This window comes from Gouania willdenowi, chromosome 3 (genome assembly GCF_900634775.1).
Source record: "Gouania willdenowi chromosome 3, fGouWil2.1, whole genome shotgun sequence".
Taxonomy (NCBI): Eukaryota; Metazoa; Chordata; class Actinopteri; order Blenniiformes; family Gobiesocidae; genus Gouania; species Gouania willdenowi.
In genome coordinates, this window is record NC_041046.1 from 19,736,982 (window position 1) to 19,760,542 (window position 23,561).

At 37.0% G+C, this 23,561-nt stretch overlaps 1 protein-coding gene across 1 annotated transcript; it reads left to right on the forward strand.

Annotated features, from left to right (window-relative positions):
* The first annotated feature begins 12,665 nt into the window (after positions 1–12,665).
* On the forward strand, positions 12,666–22,538 carry LOC114461320 (tetraspanin-3-like). The gene is made up of 7 exons (XM_028443323.1): positions 12,666–12,834; positions 16,066–16,257; positions 17,478–17,552; positions 17,701–17,802; positions 19,045–19,197; positions 19,342–19,425; positions 21,466–22,538. Exons 1-7 carry the CDS (start codon positions 12,772–12,774, stop codon positions 21,556–21,558), a joined length of 762 nt encoding a protein of 253 aa, XP_028299124.1. The 5' UTR covers positions 12,666–12,771; the 3' UTR covers positions 21,559–22,538.
* The last annotated feature ends 1,023 nt before the right edge of the window (positions 22,539–23,561 follow it).

The following is a 23,561-nucleotide window of genomic DNA, read 5'->3' on the forward strand; positions in this document are numbered from 1 at the left end:
GGCACCGGACAGGTAGGGTTTGGACAGATACTTTGAACTGGTGTTCAGGTTCGGTCAAATAGTGTCGTTTGTGCTCAGGATTCTTCCTTTCCTGTAGCATCAGCTGTAGCCCTGAAGAATGGAACTTTGTCTGTAACAGTGAGAGCTGTGATTCACGGGGCAGGTAGAATGGAGCAGGAATACACCAATGATACATGGATTATGTAAATGAGTCAGATGGGTCTCTTGCGTGCACCGCCCCATTTATGTTTCATGTTCGCTTGTTACCCGTGCACTGATCTGATGTTGACATTATCAGTTGTTAATAAAATTGGTGCTTACCATTAAAACAAATGAAAATATGTCATTTCTTTGAGAAAAAAAAAAGAAGAGGTTTTCACTGTTGGGTCGGACTCAGATAAGAAAATGCGGCCTGATCCACACTCCAACTGTGACACAGTTATTTATTTACTCGCAGTCGCCGTTCATGTGCATATGCCTCTGCATACATCTGTGGAACCAAACAGTAGCGTCGTCTACTGTGCTAGTCTTCTTTCAGTCTCCAAGCTGTCTTCTTCTCATACTTCTTTATTTCTGGTACTGGGCCACCTCACCAAGCCATCGAGAACGTGCATTAGCGTCATTTGATGTCATGTTTTTAGAACTGCACTGGAAATTCATGCCCAGAACAGCAGTACATATGTAGAAATGTGTGTGGGCTCATTCTCTTTGGTTTAGAGTGCTTCATCACCCATTAGCATTAAAATAAAACTTAAAATGAGTGTATTTTGTCTCAAATCCTGCCCTATGCTCCTTTAAGTTAATATCGAAATAATTTTATGACATTTGTTGTGCACTGAGGTGCTGTGTTCATAAAGAAATGTAATATATAAATTTAATCTGATTCTATACTTTGGCTCAAGCTTAACTGAAAGATTATATATAATACGAGAGATTTAGTCAGGTTATTCTCCTTAAAAGTTATTGAAGAGCAGCAAGGACACACAGTCATCACCATTATGCTTAGTTTAGACACTAGTGATGTCATGACATTGCATTAGCGCTGTGACGAGTAATTCTCTAGTGGATATCCCTCCTCTAAATGGCTTCAATGTTGTCCCAGATTTGTCCCCACTGCTGGCTGTGTCTGCTCCGATGCACACAAAAACAACTTCATACCATAGGCGGAGTTTGAGATTCTTGCTGGGGGGCAAACGAAAAACATAGTATTAAATATGTAGATTGTCTCGAGATTCGCGCCAACTACGATGTGTAACATATAAAATAATGCAAAAAATTAAAAACATAATTGATCATGTTGACTACAACGCGTGGTTTAATGTTGTGAATTCATGATAAATTCAGGCCGGCAGCAGCTTTCTGCTTCATTTTTGTTATTAGAGTATTTTTGTTGTTTTAAAAATATTTTTATAATATGTACATTTAATTGAGAAATGCATTTTTCAAATGAATTTGGGAAAACAGTAATGAAAACTTTTGTACACGGGTGGGGGGGGAGTTGCTCATGCTTCATACACACGTCCAAAGCATCTGCAACACACATCCTTGTGTTGTCCGTAGTAATTTACAAATTCAATGAAAATGTGGAGAAAAGCATTTCGAAAACCTACAATAAAAAGGAAAATCAAAGAAATCATGGCTGCTACCAAAGGGTTTTATTTAAAAGAATAATGTTGTTCAAAAATATTTCAATTGTGTTTTTGTAATAAATGCGCACATATTTTTGTTCATTGGTAATACAGTTAACACATTTTATTAATTTACTGGAGGGAACCCACATGTGTGCTGGAAAATATACGCCCATGTGAAACATGCCAAAAAGATTCTTTTGATTTACATTTGGTGATACGTTTTCAGAGAAATGTAGTTGCGTTAACTATTTATGTAACACAGAAATAAAAAATCTATTTTAAATACAGTTTATGTACAACATGAGTGATCATGTGGATTACCAGAGTAATGCTGACATGGTCTTTGTCTGTGACAGGGTCAGCACAGCACAAGGGGCAACGAAACCAAGACCTCATTTATAATGATTTGCAAACTAGTTTCCATGCTTAGTTTGTAATCTATAAAAATGAACTTGGTGTAGGAATGTGCACACCTATATGTCAACTTGGATCCTTGCACACAAATATTTTGGAAACTTGGTGAGGTCATAAATTAAAGCGAGACTCACGTCATACGTTTAATGTCATTACGTATCAGACACACTTGTGCAGGCTTCTTTGTGAACCCACAGCTATAGGAGAAAGGATCACTGGCCCCCACCTGTAGCAGACACACTCTGACGTGCCATGTCTTTCTCCTCTTGGCTCCAACTTCAGATCAGATCCCTTTTTCTTCCCCTCTTCCATATTTTGCTTTGTGGCACCCACACTATTTACATCAGAGATGACGTGCTGTTACTAATTAGTTTTTCATTTTTTAGTGTCGTCACTACATGTGACCACCAAATAAATAATCTACTTTTTCTTGCCTTGTGTACTCACCCGTACCTCTATTTCATTCGTCAAATTCCTTTTCCTTGTCTTCTCTGCTGTGCTCGAGCAGACAATGCCATTGCAAAAATCATGAGCTCCTTCGAATTGACCATTTATGGTAGAATGTGGGTGTGTCGAGGGTAGCATATGAAGTTAATTTATCTGCAAACAATTTATGGTGGATTGTGAATTATAATGGGAAGAGTGTATGCAAGTCTACTCCCCATGGTTGTATGAATCTAAATATTTTTTGGTGCACCATATTTTTCGATTTCTGGATGCTCATTTTGGTATAATATAGATTATAGACAATGTTTTATAAATGAGTCTATGGTTAGCAGAGCGGCACACACTGTCAACAAAGTTGTGGAATGCTGCTGGGTAATGACGGTATCCATCCTCTGATGTCACGACCAAGATGGCGGAACATGAGCGAGTATATATGTAGTAAACACAAAAGAAAATTCTGGACATTTTCATATAAATGACATACGTACTTGCTATAAAGCACATAATGTTTAACAAAGACCTGAATGAACATAATCCAAGGCACTTGTTTGTTTCACTTCCCCTTAAAGTCTAGAAGGTCATCCGCAGGAATTTCCACAATTATAGTCTCCACGTCCACAGAATGAAAGAAATGAAAATATGTTCATCAGAAAGATTCAGGTTTAGAATCACTCATGTGATGGAAGCAATACAAGCAGCAGAGGATTCCTACCTCCATAATAAATGTCCCACAAGCTGCTAGAAAATGTAGGAAAATGATTTGGAATACTATACACATATGTTTGCACTGGTTTCTTTTTTCGGTTGCCGTGTGTGTTTTTGAATATCTGTGCGTGCTAGCTTGTGTATGGGGGATGCAAGATTTATGAAAGCATCAAACCATGAATAGTTTTAAACAAACTAACTAAACTACCTTTAATAAACTCCAACGAAAATCAATTTTTGTGACAACATCCACCAATACATTAAGGGGCGGATTCACAAAAGGTTGAGTGGTATTAAAATGTGTGCAAACATCACTCCACAAGCTAATGATGAGTACAAAGCTCAGGGAATCAGGACTGAGCGTCTTGAGCTCGTCAGAATGCGCCCTAATTCCATTTAGCGAGTTTCCCTCTAATGAATATGCATTGGAGGCGGATCTGCCAGGGGGACAAATATATGGGAGGAGGAAATGCAAATAAATTAATGCTGGGGACACAATGTGATTCATATTATTAAGTTTTAAAGTTGTTGATTAAAAAAAAAAGAAAAAAAAACATTTATTTAGTTTTATACATTATTAAATGTTTGTGCAGCAGACAGAGAAGTCCATCTGCCTCAAATTTAACTTCCTCAAATATCAGTGTGCTTGTGCACTAACCATTGCTGCAATCTTAGTGAATTCCGCGCAGCAGGTGAAGAAACTGCGTCACTAAATAATTTAGCGAAGCAATTGGATTACCACCCTTTATTTCAGATCTTAGTGAATCTGGCCCTAAGATGTTAAATTCAAAAAAACAACCCATTTGTGTTTTGTTGTTAATCAAACCCATTTTATGTTCAGTTTTTATGTTTAGTTGGAAGATTCTCTACACTTGTCTTATACAACAAATCATAGCATTCCTCTTTTGTGCTGAATCAGAGTTCTGCTGGTGCTGATAGGCTACCCAAAGTACAGCCTGCATGGGATATAGGAGCTGTTGCAGGGATGACACGTGAACATCATATTCCCACGCATTCATTCATTTGAGTTATACCTAGAATACATTTTAGGATGGTGGGAGGAAGTACTAAGAGATAATCCATGCAAACTCCACTCAAAAAGATAACTTTGTTTCCTTCTGACCTTAAAAGTCTTTTCCATTTTAAAAAGGAAATAATTATAAAAGTGACACAATTGGCTCTTGCTGTGCTAGCAGGAAAAAAATACCCTGGTTGCTTCTGGACTTAGATAAATTAAGTAAATATATTTCCCTCTTGTTTATTTGGAACCCTAAAGTCTGACAGAGACAAAAGTGTGAAACCTTCACTAAATAAAGTCAAGGCTTTGGGCACCAGTCCGAGTCAGGCTTGTTTGGAAGTTGTGACTAATTCAGGAGTAATTTATCTTTCCCCCACAGGAAAACAAGATGAAAAAATACTTGACATGTCTGAGGAGTTGCATTCATTTGTTTTTGCCTGGGGTCTATGTAAGAGGGTGAATATATATGGATATATAAAAGATTAATGTAAATGCTTCAGGAATGATTGTATTGTCATTGTTTGATTTTTTTTTTTTTTATTGCTTAGCTGTTATAAAGTGCCTCTCACAACCGATATCATGGTGTAAAACGAGCAATGAAACACTGCCTCCCTCTGGCAATCCAACCTCACTACATCAATGACCCCACAGCTTACAGTAGTGGTTCCCAAACTTTCTTTGATCGTGACCCCATTTTAATATCACATTTCTGGCGACCCCAAACACTTTATTTGTCCTTCTAGAATTAGTCAAGTTAGTCAGGATTAGTGATTAAATCAATATTTATGATAGAGTCACAACCCAAGATTGAATAACCCTGTCTTACCTAGTGTGGGTGCACTACTATTAGTCATACATTGGAAATGACCAATCCCAACATGAGCCATTCGGAAAGCTGTACAAATTGTGGCTTTGCCCCCACAATATATTCATAGCTTTTGCTTTGTTAACTTTTGCCAACCTGAGTAAATATGCTTAATTTACAAGCGCTTTTAAAACTGGTGTGACATGTTGAACTAAGTAAAAGTAAAAGTTTATTGATATGGCACCTTTCAAGAGCAGAAACGCCACAGAGTGCTTCACAATCAGAGAATTAAAACAGAGTTGAAACAAAAACAGTCACAAAGCAAAATACAGAAAGATTAGACAAAGGCAAGTCTGAACAGATATGTCTTCTGCTGCTTTTTAAAAATGTCCACAGAGGTCAGGGCTCTCAGTTCTGGGGAAGACCATTCCAAGTTTTAGGAGCCACAACCTCAAAGGCACGGTAAGTCACCTTTGGTTTTTAACCTTGTGCAAGGAACAACCAACAGTCTCTGGTCAGAGGACCTCAGGGACCTGCTGGTATTATAAGGCCTCAGCAGTTCAGTGACATAAGCTGGAGCTTGACCATGCAATGCTCTAAACACAATAATAAGAACTTTGTTTTGGATACAAAAACTGACGGGGAGCCAGTGTAAAGACTTAAGATGAGCGGACCAAACTATTTACATGCTGTTCTAGACTCAGAGGCTGACCATTATAGACAGGAACCTCAGGAACAACATGTTCAGGAGCAGATATAAGAACCTCTGTCTTATCAGTGTTCAACTGAAGAAAATTACTTAACAACCAAGCTTTTATGCATTTTACACAGTCAAGCAGAACAGACAGCTTGTGGTTTAAAAGAAATGAACAGCTGAATGTCATCTGCATAACAATGATCTGACACATTTTTAAAAGTTCTTATAAGATCCCCCAGATGGAGCAGATTCAACAAGAACAACAGAGAGCCCAAAACAGATCCTTTGGGAACACCACAAAATAGGGTTTCTACAAATGAAGCATGTTTACCAACAGTAACTGAAAATGATCTATCTGATAAATATGAAGATAACCAGTCAAGGGCTGTTCCAGAGACACCCACCCACTGCTGGAGTCTCTCAATCTGCACACTATGCTCCATAGTGTCAGAAGCAGCACTGAGATCCAGGAGGACCAGGACTGACCATTCTCCAGCGTCAGCCTACATTAGGAGATCATAACTGACTCTAAGAAGGGCAGTTTCCGTTGAATGATTTTGGCGGAAACCAGACAGAAATTTATCTAAAATCTTGTGCTCATCCAAGACTGATGTAAACTGGCACAAGCTGCGCATGTGCAGAGAGTGTTTCTTTTCTAAACTTCGGGAAAATCATCCTCTATAGGGCTCCACTAAAACTGACACACACACACACACACACACACGCACGCACGCACGCACGCACACACACACACACACACACACACACACACACAGACACACACACACCACAGTATTAGGGGTGTCTCAATCCAATATTGATATCGGTCCTATATCAGCCAGAAAACAAATATTGGATTTTAATGGACTGCATCTAAAATCTTGTAGCACAATAAAAAAACACGCACTTCCCTTTTACTTGAGGCAGTGTGCTGGATCAAAAAGGTCCAAAGATGCTAAGAAGCATTAAGATTTTTTTTTTATTTGCAATTGTGGTCATTACACCATATTAAGATTAGTTTAGGACACACCTACATAAAGTATAATACTTCCATACAATATTATGGGTACCCTGATGTTTGTATGATCATGCATATAAAATTATATCCTAAGAATGTTATATTTATAAATAGTGCGAAAAGTTTTTTTAAATATACATAGTCTATTTTATATATATTTGTATATAGTAGTGTGTATATTTTTGTATATATTTATATTGTGAATATAGTTAGCACACATGGCAACTGTAAATATATGCGAGACAAATGTCCACTCACCTACGCTGACATGCATCATGTGACCACCCTGTGCAATCATGTACACTATAAAAACAGGTGTGCCGGAAAGCAGCAACTCATGTCTGATGAAGGGCGGTCAGCCCGAAACGTCACGTTTTTTGGTGTTTATTAAAAACTGAAATTGGGAGCTAACTACGCAGTGGTGCGGACCTTCGTTTCTTCTCTGCATCTAAAATCTCCAATATATATTATATTTATTAAACTGTAAATATTATGTTGAAGGTTAAAATGTATGTAACCAATTGGTTAATAATAAATGGGTCAGTTTTTCCACATATCTACTGTTGCTGACTATTGTTCTCTGTTTGAGTAACATCAATTGATCAAGCCTTTTCTAACATTCCATACTACAAACAAAGCAATAAAAGTATGTATGATTCGTGCTGATATCGTATCGGATCGATATAAGTGTCGGCCAATACTCAAGGCTGCAATATCAGTATCATATCGGACGTGAAAAGGTGGTATCGGGACATCACTACTTCGTATGTCCTGTAGGTACAGGAAACAATTCTTCATTCAGAAGCAGAGTTCTTTCTCCTTTTTTGTTTTTCAAAAACTTTAGAGTGAGCATTCATAACTAAACTCAATTAAAACAAATTTGGAAAAAACAAAACAAAAAGTGCATTTATCACTCTTATCAGTATATTAGGAAATTATTGTTACAGGGATAAATGTTATGTACATTTTTGAAATCTACTCCCCTGATTTCATTATGTATACAAAATTTAAAGGGGCATAACCAAGCAGGAAGCAGAGATGAGAGGACACAGGCCATTGGAAATGACCATCATCCTGCCAGTGAATTATTAAGAGAAAGACCAGTCAACAGGGGAATTCATTATTTTGTATCTCACACCACACACCTTGGATTTTGAACTGTTGATGTAAACACTGTAAAAGAAGACAGAGTCAGATGGTCAGATGTTTTTTTGCATCCAGAGCAGTCTGCTGTGAAGGATTATTGATTACGTTACAGTAATAAATCTTGTCATCTGTTTGAGGTGATGAAAGAAAGAAATGGGGTCATGTCCAAGTCATTGGAAACACCAGCATTAAAAGTTCTACGCTGACGATATCAAATGAAAGCATAGATCACCATCTCTGTGTTGAGGATTAACTGCATTTGGGCCATATTATTAAACTGCTGGCAAATGTTCAAATGATAGTTTCAATATGTGAAGTAAATGCAAGCTGGGAATTTAGAGTAGCGTCAAGATCTTGAACAATAGCTCCTGGTTTCAGGGATAGTGACATCCCCGTAGTTGGTTTCATTAAGATATTTGTCTGTCAGGGCTTTAGGATTCTGACCTGGAGGGTTTTGTCACAGTTAATGTGTCATTTTTGCCATTTATAATTTTACATATGATACAGTTTAAAGTATACTGATTGGCCAACAGGATAACATACAACTGTGTATATCAGAGATGGGCAATTCTATCACAGTGAGGGCCACAAAAATGTGATTATATCTGATCCGAGGGCCACATTATTAACATTTACAGTATGTCAGCATTTAGAATAATGACCAATCAGTGCATTACAGTAATACAGGGGGAAAGGGGTTTTGTCTTTTTTTTTTCTTTGTCTGTGGTTTTGAGGTTTTCTCAGTTTTAATAATTTTGTGTGTTTTAGGGGTCCAATACATGTGTTTTTGTTAGTTTTTGTGTTCTTGTTTGAATTTGGTGTATTTTTCTACATTTTAGTTGTGGATTTGTGCATTTTTGGGTTCACTTTCTGTATTTTGTTGTCGTTTTCTGTATTTTCCTGTCATTTTGTGCAATTTTGTTCACAGTTTGTGTGTCTTTGGAGCTATTTTGTAATGTGTTATTGTTTTGTGTGTTTTTTTAGTCATTTTATTTGTTTAAGTGGTTGTTGTGTCTGTCTTTCTTGTCCTTTTATGTCATTTTGGGAATTGTTTGTGTACTTTGTGCATTTTGCTGCGATTTGTGTGTTTTGGGAGTTACTTTGTGTATTATGATGGACTTCATATTTCTGACTTCATGATTGACTTCAACGGGTGGGTCGGGACCCAAAAGCGGGTCGCGGACCTGTACTAGGTGGGTCGCAGAGAGCTGGTCAAAAATAGATAAATGCTTAATGTCTCTCATGTTGGACTTGTATTTTACTTTGAAAGAAACTTTTCTTTCGACAGGCATGCTGTGAAATGCGTGTTGCACAGGAAAATATATAGATTTATGTTTTAAAAAAGATTAAAGCTATTTTTGAAAAACAAAATTTTGTCGGTTGAATTCTAAAAAAAAAAAAGTGGGTCGCCATTTAATGTCCGTGGCAAAATGTGGGTCTCAGGGTGGGACCAGTTGAGAACCTCTGTCATATATCATATTCCTTCAATCTTCTTGAATTACAATTTTGGGGGATTTGCTTTGGGGGCTGCAAAAAAGTTGACTGAGGATCACATGTGGCCCTCGGACAACCAGTTGCATATGTCTGGTGTATATCATCATCCACATAGCTGTTAAAATATTAGTTTAGCTCAAGTGTATAATAAACTTGTAAAAGTTTAAAGTAATTGGGCCTAAAACAGTGCCTTGGGGAATGCTTCTACTTTGTGTTTTACATAAATCATATTTTATCTTTCAGCATGATAAGCTGTTCTCTGCATTTGTACAGAATCTGCTGTGACTTATTGAGTATTCTCAGATATCATCATCACGCCTTATTTTACATCTCAGTAACTGATAGCAAAGACATATAATGTGATAAATAAATAGATATCACTTCAGTCTGCAGTCATATTTGTCCTCCTCACTGTAAATCTTACTTATGGGCTTTTATAATTGGAATTGTGAGGATTTGGGCAACATGTAATTTGATAAAAGCATTTACTGATGATAAAACAGGAAAGCGTGTGTGAGGTTGTGGTTTCTTTTTCTATATTACCATTGATGTGTAAATGTGTTCTGGCATTAACATTTAGTTTTGCTGCTATTTTTTCTCACTTTACTTTAAAATTCTGTTTCAACTTTTGAATTATGCTTTCAAAAATAAAGAGGTTCTAACAATAGATCAGCAGTGTGAATGTAAATCATTAAAAGGAAACAAAAGGTTTGACTTGACATTTCCTGATAGGTCAATAATGGGATTTAAAGCAAACTGGTTTGAATGGATCTCAAAAGCATGTGATAGGATTATAGTGATTGCGTTAAGTGATAAATATACTGAGTACTGTGAGGAAATGCTGTGTGTAGCATTATGATACAATCATTGAGGGACAGTAAGTAAGTATTTAGTAATATTTTCAACTATCTGTACTGTACTTGAATATTATTTTTGGTGATTATTCCTTACTTTTACTCCACTCGATGTGAAAGACAAATATTATACTTTTTACTCCACTTTTTATATGAATGTTCTTGTATACTTACTTTTATCTCCTGTCAAGTTTTTTCATCGCTTCAGTTCTAATGCTACAATGTTTCTATTGATATGTTGATTTTACAGTGTAGCAGCTGGATGGCTCACTGTACTAAAGTTGTGGCGGTTTTTATCTGTATTACATTTGTATTATTTTATTATTATTTTTCATGGAGGTGTGCACTTGTATTTAATCTCTATTTAATTAACAATGTTTTATTTAGTTATATATGTTTTCTTTTCTTTTCTTCCTTTTCTATGTTTTAATTTGTCTTCTTTTCGTTCAATATTCTGGAGTATCTATAAAAAATAAATAAATAAATAAATTTAAAAAAAGCAATTTACCCCGGGGATAAATAAAGTATATCTGAATCAGATTCTCATACAGGTTAATGTCTATAGCCAATCAGACAGGTACTTTTTTAATAATGGTGTTGTTTGGACAATAGTTTTTTTTTGGTAGATATTGACCCTGTGGATGATGAAGATACTCCTCCTCAGCATCCAAGGCTGTATTTTAGGTCCACGTTCAAGGTTTTTGAAACCAAAAGTGATTGGTACCATAATAACAGTGATTAAAGATAAAGTCTGGTTAGTTTAACAACAGACACACTGAGCACTGCAGTGTATTAGTTCTTCAGTGTTTGGTGAATGTATACATCGGATGATGTTACGACAGGTATCAAAAACATGGGGCAGATAATGCTTTGGTGTTTCATTATTTGAAATAATGAAGATGTAAACTCTCGAGGAGATTTTTAATAACGTTCAACACTTAAGTCAGTTTTTATGCAAACACTTCTGTACTTTTATTTCCTATTTTTACCAAACTAATTGTTCTTTAGTAGTTTTTGACAAAGAGTATCTGTACTTTTACTAAAGGCAGAGGTGAAAGTAACATATTACAAGTATTCTCTCACATTACTGTAATTGAGTTGCCAGTGATACTTGTACTTTTTAAATGAAGTAAAGTAATTTGTTACATTTCTACACCCAACCGTTTGTGAGTAAATTATTATTTTTTGTTTCTAAAATGATCAACGGACATTGTGAAACTGCAAAAGAATCAAATGACCTGTCATGATCAAATAATCCATATGTTCTTAGTTGTGCCATTTCTGATCAACGCCACTTTATTCGATTCACAATAATATAACCTTTATTCATCACCGTAGTGAAATTCTTCTCTGCATTTTACACATTTTTCCCCGAGGGGTGGCAGAGGACTGCCAATTACAGGCACCCAGGGAGCAGTTGGATTAGGATCAAGGGACTTGCTCAGCATCCTACAGTGATGGCCCAGGTGAGATTTGAACCTGTGACCCTTCGATTACAAGCTCGCTTCCTTACACTAGGCCACCACTCCCCTTGTGGTTTCTCATTTAGAATGGCACTGTTTAGAACAGGGTTCTCAACTGGTCTCACCCTGCGACCCAATTTTGCCACCGTCATTAATTTGCGACCCACTTTTTTTCTTTATAGAATTCAACCAAACAAATTGAATCTTATTAATCCATAAAGTCTTTTTTTTAAAAAACATAAATCTATATATTTGCCTGTGCAACAAGCATTTCACAACATGTCTGTCAAAAGAAAAGTTTCTTTCAAAATAAAAGGCAAGCCCAACCCAACATGAGAGACATTAAGTATTTATTTATTTTTGACCAGTACAGGTCCGCGACCTACTTTTGGGTCCTGACCCACCAGTTGAGAATTACTGCTTTAGAATTCATAAAGTTAGTTTTATTTAAAGGCGGAAATCTTTTTTTTCTTTCTATTTTGAATTGAATTCATTGGTGGTATTTTATTTTAAAAAACAATGCACATTTTGAACAACCTTTGATTTTATAAAAAAATAAATTAAGTTCCAATTGTGCAAGATATAATCCCTTCTTTTTTAAGTTTATACGTGAGATGTTTAATGTATGCAAGGGAACTGTGGCAATATTTATTACCAAAAATAAACATGGGGGGTAAAAATTAACTAGTAACTTTTACTTTGTAAGTATTATTTAATTGAACTACTTTTTACTTGTACTTGAGTAGGATGTATCAGTACTCTTTACACCTCTGGTTAAATATATGTACTTTGTTCACCTTTGCATTCAATGCAGTAATGATGATGATGATGATGATGATGATGATGATGATGATGATGATGATGATGTCTGTAAAACGCGGTCCGTCTGTTTGTGCTGAAAGATGACGTCACCACAGCACGTGACCTTGCATCTTTGCAGTGATCTGATTGGTCCTTTCAGTCACAGGCTGCACTGTTGGGCTGAACGGGGCCATTTTATTATTTTAACACAGCACAAGTGCAGGTGCGTCTTCTTTATTTTCAAACCAACAGGTTTTTACCTCAGTGTTTGCTCCACCATGGGCCAGTGCGGGATTAACTCGTCTAAAACCGTGCTGGTTTTCCTCAACCTCATATTCTGGGTAAGAAGCCTTTTGTCTGTGGTGGTGGTAACGGTGTGTAGCATCCCGCTGAGGCCGGAGATGGACAGGGTTGGAGAGCCTGCAAACTGCGCCAGAGCCGCACTGCAGCTCAGACAGAGGCTGGAGGAGGGATGTGTACAGACTACACAGTTTAATACCAGTTCACAGTCAGGTATACTGTATGTTTCTGTGCTAATGTAGCGATGTGAGAACAAGCTAGCACCACAGAGCCCGATGATGTCATCCCTCTGCTGAGATTAAACCTCAACGCTATGAGAGCTCAGCATCCTCCTGTCAATCTGGAAATATACATGGATTATAATCCACACACTCAAATAAACCAGCCATGCATGGAGAGAACCACACTGTGATTGTCTGATCAGGGCCACATTATCAACACATATCAGCATTTATTAGAATAAAGAGCTTTCATCCAGGACACAGCTAGTGTTTTAATGTGCTTTTCTTCTATATTTGTCTGTCTTTTTTTTAATCTCTTTGTTGTCAGTTTGTGTTTTTTTTTTGGAGTCATATTTATTTATTTACCATTTTATGTGTTTTTAACGTTTTTTGTGCTTGTTTTGAGATGTAAGTTGTTTTGCATGCTTTTGGAGACATTTTTGTTGTCCTTTTGTATTCAAAGTGTCTATGGATACGGAAACGTATCCATAGCCCCCGGGACTATGCTTACGTTTTACGGACGTTTTCTACATAACCGTACTTTGTTTTGTGCCTGTGTTTATTCACCGTATCAGAATGGCCGAATGGTCCAAGGCGCCTGACTCAAGGATCCTATCTTCTGCTCCCGTGGGTTCAAATCCCACTGTAATTTTTTAGTTTTAACATATTTAACAAAGCAAATTTCACCTTTAAAAATACATATACGAAAATAATAAACATTTTATGTTATTTCCATAGGGATGTAACGATTAATCGTAAGGCAGTTAAAAATCGATTCATAGGTATTACGATTCACATCAATGCTGTGAAAATTGAATCACAGTACTTTTTTTAACCAGCAGAGGGCGCTACCCAGAAGTGTTGGCGGCGAGCGAAATCTGCTAATACTTTCTTTCTGGCCATCTTCTACTCTTTAACATATTCATAAATTATTCCTTACCCCTTTAGCACCGAAAGAATATCTGTAATATTACGTGAATATCTGTAAAAGTCACGTTTTTCTATTAGCTCTGTCTGCTAGCATAGCATCTCTTCTTCACTGCAAAATATCTGCATGCCAACCGACCACTGGGGTACCAGCGCCCTCTGCTGGTTCAAACAAATATCTGACCTAAATACAGTAAAATGACTGTTTTGTTTTTTTTTTTTTTTCTTTTTTTTTTAAAGTCCAATTGTTAAGGCACAAAATACATTTTCAGTTGCACTTTTAAAAAGAAAAAAGAACTATTATGCAGTTTTGTATTGTTTACTATAGAACCAGAATTTAAATAATAAGCTTATTCTTCATTTGTATTATTCCTTTATTTATGTCATTCAAGATTTATTTTTAGTTAAATTGCATTGTTTTGAATAGTTTATCAAGGGATTCTTTTGACAATGAAAAATAGTATAGTATTTTCCCAAAAAAAATAAAGGAATATTTTTTAGTCATTTATATACAGTCCCATTTTGTAAAATAAATCGTGAGAGAATCGTATCGTGAACCCAGTATCGTGAATCGAATCGTATCGGGAGTTGAGTGAATCGTTACATCCCTATATTTCCAGGGTTAGGGTTGAAAAATAAAAGGATAAGCAGGGTAGCTAAAAATAAATAAGCTAAAATAAAACTAACAGAACTTTAATGCTGTTTTCACACCGGATGCGTCACAAAATGTCCGTAAATCCAGATTACATACAAAGTCAATGGATAGATGTGTCCCAGATGCAAAATCTTTCCTGTGCGGCGGTGCAGTCTGATCCGCACTTCAAGAGCATTGGCCGTGCGAGCGTGCTCCCTATTTTACGCATATTCACACATCTGCTAGAGTTGAAAATATTGAACTCCAGCGACTGTATCGAGTGACGAAAGCCAATCAGAGTTTTTGTTGACGATGGCGTCAAGTTGTTAACACAGACACCGGTCTGTTCACCCATTGAACCATGGAGTAGAAGCTGTGTGTGACCACCTGGAGCTGTATGACACGGCCTTTATAACCGGGACCAGACTAGGAAGGATTAGGCGTGGAGGAGAATCAGCCAGGAGGTGGTAGTAGCAGGTACGAGCGTTAGCCGCTAATCACACCGGCTTTTTTCACTGGTGGTTTATGTTTATGAGAGGAGAAAAAGGAGCGCAGCTCCTCGCTTTAACAGGCAGTGAAACTCACTGAGTTGGATGTGTCGTTTCAAATGCGCTTATGAAGTGAATGGGGACATTTTATGATCCTGCAACACATGCGGAACGTTTCGTGTGGCAGATGCGCCCGGTGCCGCAGAAGACGCATTTGGTGTGAACGCATTAATAAGTCACATGGTGACCTATCACGTGACTTAAACTGGCCAACGAGGGGCGCTGCATATGAATAGACTGTCAGTCCGGTGTCATTTTTGTGTATTTCTACTGTTTTTTGTATTTTTTTTATGTTCCTGTCATTCTCTGTGTTTACCTTGAGAGCCACACAAACTGAGGCCAAGGGCTATATATGGCCCCCAGGCTGCATGTTTCCCATGTCTGGTCTAAACACTTAACACTGTCTAAACAGTGTTTTATAGGCCACCACTCTGAATGACTGTTTAAATATGACTATTGTAAGATTATGATTGCAGTATATAACACAACTAATTCAGTTGTATATATCTCATTCTCACTAAATACACAAATTTAATATAACCCAAAAATGTTTGCAAGGGCTCAGTTTCCCCATGTTTATATTGCATAATGGCAGTTTTTAATGTGAAATTGGCGAAAGAATCTGCAATTTTCCTCAAATTGTTCCAAATTTCCCCCAAATAAATAAAAATTGATCACAAAATAAAATAAATTTAAAGTGAAAATCCTGCAGGGACTGATATGTCACTTATTGCTTGGATATTATCAGTGCCTGACATTTATTAAACCGTGGAAATGCAAACCAGAGCACATTAGTAGTATTTGGATCCTGAACTAAAATTAGTTTGATACCCTTGATCTCATTCTTAATAACAATTCAATTTATTAAAGCAGCACCAAGTTGGCTGAATGGCCTCCTAATGACTCTTTTTGTACATCTCATCTTCCTGTTTTCCACACCAGGCTGCTGCTGGAATTTTATGCTACATTGGAGCCTATGTGTTCATCACTTATGACGACTATGATCATTTCTTCGAAGACGTGTACACTCTGATTCCAGCTATTATAATCATAGCTGTGGGGACTCTGCTCTTCATCATCGGCCTGATCGGCTGCTGTGCAACTATACGGGAGAGTTCCTGTGGCCTCGCAACTGTGAGTATTGATAGACGGTATTGGGAAAGTTCATTTTCTGTCACAAACTACTTCAAAGTTCGGTTCACGCATTTTAAAATGTACTAGTTCAGTTCATAATTCATAATTAAAGCACCTGGCTAGTATGGACTGAAATTAAATTTGATGTGAATTGTATGCAGGTTTGGAAAATAATTGGATCTTTAGGACTACTGATAAGATAACAAGGAAGAGAAGAGTTTTAGTTTAGTCTGTCCTGTGTAAACAGTAGCGCTCTGGTGTAAATCATACGTGTAAATGGATAAGAGACACAATTGAAAGCTCTGAAGCTGCATGTGAGCATGTGCCTGAGTGCGCATGCCCCTGCTACAGGAGAACAGCACTCACGGACACGGCGGCACGGCTAGCTTAGCAGGTCGGCAGTAATGCACAAAAAAGCGAGCAAAGGATCGCAATTTGTAATTCCTATAAGGCCGAAATAAGTCCTGGTGGAGCTGCAAACAAAAAACTACCTTATTCACGTATTATAGTATGCAGAAATTAAAGCTAGAAATCAAGGTAATGCTAAAGCTAAGCTAGTGCGGCAAAGAACCATTGGGTATTACTACTAGTGTGGAATTATTCTACAATATTCACTCATCATGACAGTAAAATAGACCATCCTAAGTCAATCTACTGCAGTAATTTCTCTCTCAACCAGTAGAAAATGCTGTGAATACTTGATAGTGCATGAAAAAAAATAAATACCGCCATATACAGAGAAACTGTTAGAATTTTGAAAAACACCGTGATATACATTTTTGGTCATACCGCCCAGCCCTAGTCCCAATATACATACAATCAACAGCTGCTACATAGTCAACGGCAATTCACAATATTCATGTGCTGTTCATTTTTTTTAACTTAATGATTAGCACTACAAATAATAACGGGCTGTACAGTAAATGTCTTGAAAATGTATGAAATGTGTGTTTTATGTGCAACAGACTGTAGTCTATCATATTTCATTCTCCACAGACGCCTCATAAGGAGAGGACGTTAAACAGAAACATTTGATTGTGTTTCCATGTGTGTTTTCAACTTTGAGCTCCTTTCCCTCTTTGATAGTAACTTTAATCCAAAATATTCCAGTTCAAACAAAGTGACTCAAAAACGTTGTTCTTTGAAACACGTTTTCTGTGAGTTGACTTTGTATTTCTAACTATGGTTTTTTTTTTTTTTTTTTTTTAATATAATTTCAGTTTGCAGCCATTCTTCTGTTGGTGTTTGTGACAGAGTGTGTAGTGGTGGTACTCGGATACATCTATAGAGCAAAGGTAAACACTCACTCACCAAACTAGTTCAAGTGGATCAAACATTTCACTTTGAGTAGGTGCTTTTATTTGTGATATTTCAGTTTGAGCAATGATCATTTTTGCTTGAGAAAAAGGTTGTTTAAAATGACTCCCAATTCTTTTGTTCCAGGTAGAGGACCAGGTGAATCACTCCATCCAGAAGGTTTACAATCAATACAATGGCACCAACTTTGATGCTCCCAGTCGTGCTATTGACTATGTGCAGAGACAGGTGAGGAAAACATCTATTGGATCAAAGGTCACCAACACGGGGCCCATGGTAGCCCCTCAGACCGGTCACAACGTTGCACTAGTCACCAATCAGCTCCATCTATAATCTGATTTATTAGTCAGACTTCAAACTCACAAAGATAAATACAGATGACAGTTGTAGTTTATTTATTTGTTCATTACAGTCCTTTTAGATGGGAATCCTTCTATGCTCTGGGTTTTTGTCTTCAACAGTCAGTGATTTAAATGTTTTAAAAATGTATTTATTTGTTCATTGGATTGGAGATCTAATTTCCTTGAAAAAAAGTTGTCTGAAAAAATTAAACCTTACATTTTATTTACAAAAAGAAGACAAAATGAACTTCCTGGAATGATCCCCTTTAAACAGTGCGCTGACATGCTCTGGTGGCTAAAGTTAGTGAGTAAAAAGCCTCAAGATAGGAGGACTTCCACCCAAAAGAACTCCAATGAACAGATAAATAAATATACTCATAAGGACACATCAAAGCAATCGGCAGATGCATCTGAGGAAGACTGGCAGTTGACAATTGAAACATGTCAGGAGATCTAATTACCTGAAAAAAAAGTTGCCTGAATAAATGAAACCTCACATATTAGAGCCTTAGTAGAGGCAAATAAAGCTGCATTTGATAGGTTTTGTATTAAATTAACAATCTTTGTTTATTTATTTTTCATGTAAGAATGTGACAAATTTATTTAAGTGTCGCAGATAAGATTTAGTTAAAAATGCTGTAGATTTGTTTTTTGGGAAAAAAAAAACAAAAAAAAACGAAAGTGGATTTTTGTAAAATAATTCATAGTTGTTAAATATTGCAAGTGTTATGTTTTACAATTGGCTAAAAGTTGCTAGTTAGTGGCTAGTAAAATAGGAGCATGACTTCCTATGAAATGTCATTACATTTTAATAATTGAATAAACAATTATCTTTTGAAGTAGCTTGTAGTTTCAGGAACTTTGGTGACCCCTGGATTGGATTTTTATTTTTTTTTCATTTTTTTCATCTAAATATGGGGCACCTCATTGCCCTTGGTGACCCACAGTTCTCCCGTTCTTGTCTCCCATGTTATTTGTTACTGTTCTTCCATGTTCTCTTTAGACGGGATGATACTGAAATTTGTTTAAAGCACTTTGTGGTTTTTATAAATAAAGATTACTTACTTACTTAATCAGAAAAAAATAAACACTATTACTAAATGTATTTACTCTCTACATTTCATAAAAGCTTCATTGCTGTGGCATTCACAACTACTCTGACTGGAGGAACACCCGTTGGTTTAAAGAGTCAAAGAACAACAGTGTCCCCGTCAGCTGCTGTCAGCCCAGCATCAGTAACTGCACCGGCACCCTCACCCGACCTGCAGATCTCTACCAGGAGGTACTCACAGCAAGTAGAGCAGAGATAACTCTGCATCTTTGAATAAATAGTTTACAAATTCAGAGTGAAAAGGATCTCAAAGTATTGGTCATTGCACTTTTGAAAGAGTTCACACCTGTGAAATGTGTGTTTTTCCTGTTCCAGGGTTGTGAGGCTTTGGTTGTGAAGAAGTTGAAGGAGATCATGATGTATGTGATTTGGGCAGCTTTAACGTTTGCATCCATACAGGTAAGGAGTGCAAGGTTGTGAAGCATCCAGAACTAGAGACATAACACAGACAAACAGACTTCAAACAAACAAGACCAAAGGAAACCATTTTAAAAATTAGATTCAAATGAAATCATTATTACCACCTGGTACATTTGTTTACAGTAGCCCATAGGTCTGTCTGCCATCTATACTGGCCTATTGTGAGATGCGTTGTCGGCACCCTTCGCTGGGGGTCGGAGGGAACGGGCGACCTGGCCTTGACCCCGGCCGCCGCGCCAACCCTCGGTGAAGGGGGCCGACGACTGTGGCGAGGCCAGGAAGTAGGGGGGGAGCGCAGCGAGGAAGGCTGAGTGCCGGGACTCTCGCGGTGGGGAGAGGAAGACGGCGGTGGCGGCTGCTCCTCCAGCCCATAGACTGTAGCCGCGGAGCGAGCCCAGCCCTTAGAGCCAATCCTTATCCCGAAATTACAGGTCAACTACTGTCTGCATACACAATCAAAAGACGAGAGGCTGGCCCGACTGACTGACTGTTTGTTGATTTTTGCGACATTGCTGCAGCGCTTGCAAGTTACCGGTCTAGCGCCCCTAGTGGCCAAAAGTTACACAGTGTGACTTTAAGTACGTTTTAAAATAAGTAAAGTAATTTATTACATTTCTACACCCAAACATTACTGAGTAAATTATTTTTTGTTTTAAAATGATCAACAAACATTGTGAAACTACAAAACAAGAAATGACCAGACAACAATCAAATGCATTACATCATAGCCAACTATTCAGATTAAACATAATGTAAATATGTCAGTTTTAGAGTTCATGAATTTAGCTATACTTGGAGCCTGATAATTTATTAATTTTGAGTTGAATTAATTGGTGGTGTTTTATTTCTAAATAATTTTTTATTTCATACAGATGTTTTTGTGGAAAATAAATTAAGTTCCACTTTTGGTAGATTTGGTCTCTTCCTTTTTTAAGTTTTTACATGAGGTGTTTACTGTACGCAAGGGAACTGTGGCAAGATTTATTACCAAAAATAAATGTGGGGGATGAAAGTAACTAGTAACTTTTACTTTGAGTATTATTTAATTGAGATACTTTTTACTTGTACTTGATCATTTTACTTGAGTAGGATATATCAGTGCTCTTTACAGCTCTGGCATTAGCCTAGCATTCGCATTAGCCTAGCATTAGCGTTAGTATTAGTCTAGCATTAGCATTAACCTAGCATTAGCTTAACATTAACAAACAGTTTGAAATGTGTTGAATGCATTATCTGAACATGTTAAAGGTTGAATGGTTTGTCATTTGTTTGTCAAAGATTTGAATTAAAAACTGGAGCTTAACCAGCTGTCCTCTCTAACAATGGGATCGCAGCTAAAATGTCAATACAGTTTCACAAAAAAAATGAATAACTCCAAAAGTTTAAAAGTTACAAATTATAAAAGTACAACCATACATTTGGGGAACTTTCTGAACGGTTTGATAGCTTATTTGTCAAAAACGGACCAACAGTGTTGGAGGAGTTAACGGCCGACGGAAGAAAGAACAAATAACTAGAAGTTAGATTCCATACACACTCAGTAAAAGAGCATGCTAGCTCTATTAATTGGCTATAACTAATGTTGTAACATTTTGTGTTTTTGGAGTCATTTTCCTATATTCTTGTTGTCATGTTGTTGTTTTTATTGTCATATCATGTATTTTCCACAGTTATCTTGTATGCTTTAGAGGCTTTTTGTGAATTCCTGGTGTTTCTTTTAAGGAAGTGGCTTTCCGTACGGTTGCTTTGTCAATATACCGACATTCTATCCGTATGCAGCGCCCCTATTTGGCTAATTTAGGTCACGTGATAGGTCAGTCAACGGTCAGTTTAGGTCCCGTGACTAAGACTAACCCTTACTGTAAACCTAACCCTAAGACTGCACAAAATTAGGACCCACAGTTGCCCATGTCTGGTCTAGTAGAAAGACAACGATTAAAGAATTATTAAAGATGTCAATGCTTTTGTTCTATGACAACTACATCATAAAATCAATGCTGTGTGTTCTGTCTCCCTCAGATGCTGGGCATGCTCTGTGCCTGCGTGGTGCTGTGCAGGAGGAGTCACGACCCTGCGTATGAGCTGCTGGTCACAACCAACAACTACGCATGAAAAGCGCAGCAAAAACCTGCAAAGCACCTGAAACAGGATCCTCACTCAACATGTCCGCAGTAGATTTTCACCTTTTCACAACCCATGATATACTGTAGTAGCCAACACTGATGATGAGTTTGGATGGGCGCGTGCTGTAATGAAAACATTATTTATTGATTACAGTTTTTTAACATTTATTTTAGATGTTTTCCCTTCGCATTATACTACGGTAGTTGTTTACTGATGTTGGCATATTTTTTTCTCCCTTTTTTTGGCTTCTTGTAGTTTTTTTTGTGTTCATTCTCTGTGTGAGGATTATGTAGAATATCTTTGGAGTTTATGTCGAATGTATTTCCTTGTGTGCGTGTTTGCACTACAGCTGGAGCCCTGGAGACATAACGTGGTTGCTTAGAGCACGTGAACACTTTTGTTTATTGAGAAGACTGTGAAAATTTAGACATTTTGTTGTCTGAAAAGCAGTCCTTCTCATACCATCATGGATTTAGGATTCATTTTACAAGTTCTGACACTGTATGAATAAGGACACTAATTAATTTGAATTCTGTGTTTTTCCCTTCAGAGCCATGCTTTCAAAAGTCTTCATCTTTACAAATAGTCAGGATGTGAATAAATGCGAATAATGTACAGTGTTTTAAAGTATGTGTGCTCCCTTAATCTTGTGAGCAATGCCAATGTATAAATTGTAAAACCAACCTTTTGGTCTCCAGTGCCATTAGTGGGAGTTTGATCAGTGTTATCTGAAGACTAGTCTGTGTATAGGTTATGTTTGTCCTTATCAGATATCCTATGTTTAGTTTATAGATATGATGATGCATTATTTTTTACATTTTAGCTAAATTGTGCAACGTTTCAGTATTTTCGACCTGTTAAGTTAAGCCCACTTGTATTAAGCTAGTGCTTCAGGAAGTGTGAGGAACAAAATTTGGGTATAAAGAGGCAAGAAAAGCAGGAGACAAATAAACTCATACATTTCAACATGATTGTGTCATTTCTGTTTTCACTCAGGCCTGACTTCACAAGACTGCTATTCACGTATTTGTAACTATAAAAGAACACATGGGAACGTTATTAGGTCATGAATGAAAGAGTTAAACTCTGAATACAAGCAGTGTAAGGGTTTTCCTCTTAGGGTGCTGACTGAGTCTGACCTTTTATACTGAGGTTTGCTGCCAACCAGCAGGATTTTGGTTTTTAATGTAATTGTTCACACAGCACATCTGGGTGTCTCTGGTTCCCAGTAGGTGATATGAGGGGGGATGGTGTGTGTGTCTGTTAAAAAAAATTACGAAAATGCGTCCCATCTATGTAGATAGAGTAGGAATGCTAAGTTCTCTCTTTTCTCAGTGGTTTGGTCCAGTCTGTTTCTTCCCTCTGCCCAGACAGGCTGAGACAGGGCTAAGGACTCCAAATAATAGTAATATTTTTGTGCTCTTGGTTTGCACACTGGTGATTTCAAAAAAGTAGACAGAAAAAAAAAAGTATCAGAACACACTTTAGTAAAGACAAAAAAAAAAAAAACAGTAATATTTATGGAATTATGGCAATCAAAGTGGAATAAGAAAAAGAATAGACTTTTGAGGTAGATGTGGCTTTATTATTCCATAAAAAAACTTTTCATTAAAAAAAGCCTTTTCAATCAAAAAATGTACTTTAATCAAAAGTAAATATTTTCATTAAAAAAAAAAAGAAGTATAGAAGAATTTTTTGAGACCCAAATAATTGCATTTGAACACTTTTTCTTTAACAATATTTACTTTTCATTGAAAAGGTTTTCCTGTTGTCATGCTTGTACACCTTCACAAAATAAGAAATGTAACGCTTATTGATAAATTTAAAAAAACAAAACTGGTATACCAAAATACGAATTAAATGCAGCTTTGCAGAACAGCTCAATATTGACAGGTAGTCATCATGGTAATAATCTACAGGAGTGATTGCAGAAACAACTGGAGGTCTAATATCCTTCAAACAACCCGAAAAGATTGACTAGTATATAGATT